We start from the raw sequence: 3011 nt of genomic DNA, 5'->3' as shown, positions 1-3011 counted from the left end.
TCATTACCTGCCCCCCGGCTTCCTGATTTCCTGGGAATCCAGCCCAATGCTCTCTGGTGACGAGGGAGCACGGAGCCAACTTTCCGGCAAATCAGGAAGCCGGGTGGCAGTTAATGACCGCACCCCCCCCGACTTCTTGATTGGCTGGGAATCCGGCTCCATGCTTGGTGACGAAGGAGCATGGAGCCAGCTTCACGGCCAATAAGGAAGCTGGGTATGACTCACCGCACACCTTCCTGGTATCGGGCTAGTCATGGGAAGCATTTGAGCGAGCACGAGTACCCGGTATTGGCACCGATACTGATACTAGTATCGGTATCAGTGCATCCCTAAATACCATAGAAGTTTTATTCCAGAGCTATTCCTCACACTGACTGTTTTCTCTGCCGCAGAAGGGGCCTTAAGAGCCAGTGACGGAGAGCTGAGTCCCGGGGGATCCTCTACACCGCAGACCGGCGTTCCCACCCAGGTGGTACAGCAAGTGCAAGCTGCACAGCAGGTACGAAGCTAGTCTTGTGTCCTGGGCCGGGCCGAGGGGTAGGCAGAAGAGGCGTTTGACTTGAGCGCTGTAGCAGGAGGGTGACGCAAAGGGCGGGATCTGAAGTATTTTGCAGATCATGGGGGGGGGGGGGGACGACTCTTTGTAACCTTAAAATTCTTCTGAAAGAGGTTTCAATCCTTCTCTCTAATATCCAAAATAAAAAAGAAGTTGTGGCGTCAGATACTTCATACAAGTTCTGGCGTGTAAAACACGTTCTGGCGTGTAAAACACGATTCGGTGCCAGATAAGACCGGCAAAGCATCATGGAGGCGGCTTCCTTTTGTTTCTTCACCATCTAAAAATAAACGTAGAGTATCTGATGGTGTGCAGATGATCCTGAATGAAGTCTTTATGTGCCAACAACAGTCCCTGCTGGCGATTTCCTGTCACAGGATAAAGGTTCCGCTCCTCGCCATTTCTAACATTGTACTGAGATCAAATAATGCAGCTGACGGGGCCGGGCCTGAAATCGGAGAATGGGGCCCCTGGTAACAGTCGTACTAGTTTCAGAGAGGCGCACAGAGGGGGGATCTGGTACTGATGATAATGGCGATCTTCTTCTTCTTGTAAATACACGCAGCAGAACTATTCAAAGTGAAAACTATTTAAAATGAATCCTTTATATTGTAAGGGCCTGCGTTAGAACGCAGCCATCGGTGTGCTCTGTGAAGGCAGCGGTGCCCAGGGGCTGATAACGGCACATCGCATTGCATTTTGTTTAAAGTTAAAACTTTATTGAGATATAACAAAGTGACATCATTCAGTTCTCTGACCCTCGGCGCAGTGCAATGCGGTGGATTGTGCAGCACCACGCTGTGCTGAATAAAACATTGTAAAATGCTACACAGGAGGAATCGAGATGAGGTGCCAGCGCTCTGATCTGGCTGTACTGCAGGGGTGGACAAAGTAATATGGGATCCAGGAGCCAGTCTGTCCAATCCAGCAGCTAGCTCCATTCACATCAACCAGAGAAAGCTTCAAAAGTTGGGAGTCTGCTGTCATTTTTAAGAAGCACTGGGTACCTGGCTCCTGGGATTTGTTCAGTTCGGCTGTGTTGCATCCCATGTCATTACCAATCTAATGTGTTTCAGGCACTGGGGAGTGTAACATGTAAGGCCAGGTCAGGTTTGCTCTGAATAAAGGGTAACTTCACTTTCCCAGTTGAATCTGGGAAAATTGAATAGCCTCCTCCAATCTGGCACCTTCAGTTCTAGCCCCCCCCCATATACTTACCTTTCAGTGAATGCTCCGCCGCCGGTGTGGGTGTACTATCCATGCCCCGTACTGCTGTCTAGCACAGCCCTGTGCTCTGGATTCTGTACTGCGCTGACCAATGAGTGCTCTATGTTTGCAAGTGAAATACTAAAATCCAGAGTGCAGGGCTGTATTAGATGGCAGTACGGGGTACAGATAGTACACCCGCACCCACGGTGGGGAAGCAGCGTTCGCTGAAAGGTAAGTAAGTGGGGGGGAGAGGGGGCCAGATTGGAGGGGGTAATTCTGTTTTCCCCAAATACACCTGGGAAAGTGGAGTTACCCTTTAAGCTCACAAACTTTCATGTACTTCCTGTGAACTTTTTCTGACTTGCTCTTCTGTCCATCCTTTTCTCCACCACCGGCTCTTCACACTACAGAGACTGCTGGTACAGGCCAGGGTCCAGCCTAAAGTAACTGCTGTGTCCCCTCTGCAGCTAGCTCAGCAAGTATGTCACCATAGTGTCACCAGTGTCAGTCTGCTGTGTCTATAGGCACCATTTTCATACCATCCTGCGGGCTTATTTAATAAGTTACGTGTGCAAGGCGGAAAAATCCACAGCAGCCAATCAGGACTCGTTTTCCACATACCAGCAAATGACGGTCCAGGTTACTGCAGCATCTTTCCTCTTTGTATTAGCTTATAAAATCAGCCTGTTTCTTGCCTCATCTATCTCAACCAACGCGGTTCATGTGAAATCCTTGTCATCGTGTCTGTTATGCTGGCGAGATGCTTCCTGATCCAGATCTGTGTTCTTTTAGGAACTGTAGATGACATAGTACCCAGCATGCATTGGTGTAGTGACATCTCATGTAGTGGAGTCATACGTAGATGTTATGATTGTTCGTCCATTCCTGTGTATGTAGGTTTGTGACGTGAGTTTGGTTCTGATTTCGGACTGCATGTTTTTTTTTCTTTTTTCCTCTTTTAGCGCCTGGTGGTGCAGAGCACTCCGCAGGGCACCAAGGCGGCACAAGTCTCTCTCTCAGTTCACACGGTGCAGCAGCCGGTGCACTCCCCACCTGAGGTAGGTACTGGCCATTCTAGGGCTGAAACAACTAATCAATGTAATCGATGAAAATTGATAATGAGAATCGTTGTCATTGTTTCTCATTATCGATTAGTTGATTTGATTAGTTGAATCTGCCGCCGCTCTGCTCCCCTGTTCTCCTCCCCGCTGGTGCTGGCTGTAGTGGTCTGTTTCCCTTTCAATCC

General features: G+C 49.2%; 1 protein-coding gene across 2 annotated transcripts in view; it reads left to right on the top strand.

Annotated features, from left to right (window-relative positions):
* Positions 1–3011, top strand: part of RFX1 (regulatory factor X1) — a 28126-nt gene that overhangs the window by 5198 nt on the left and 19917 nt on the right. The window contains exons 3-5 of one of the 2 annotated variants that reach the window (XM_018570467.1): positions 393–499; positions 2176–2244; positions 2728–2823. In XM_018570467.1, the coding sequence (XP_018425969.1) occupies positions 393–499; positions 2176–2244; positions 2728–2823 (272 nt within the window). The remainder of the gene's footprint in view (positions 1–392; positions 500–2175; positions 2245–2727; positions 2824–3011) is intronic. The other variant, XM_018570468.1, reaches the window with a different exon arrangement.

This window comes from Nanorana parkeri, unplaced genomic scaffold, assembly GCF_000935625.1.
Source record: "Nanorana parkeri isolate BGI_ZX_2015 unplaced genomic scaffold, ASM93562v1 scaffold1536, whole genome shotgun sequence".
Classification (NCBI taxonomy): Eukaryota; Metazoa; Chordata; class Amphibia; order Anura; family Dicroglossidae; genus Nanorana; species Nanorana parkeri.
Note: the sequence above shows the minus strand (reverse complement) of the source record. Positions and strands in the feature narration are given on the sequence as shown.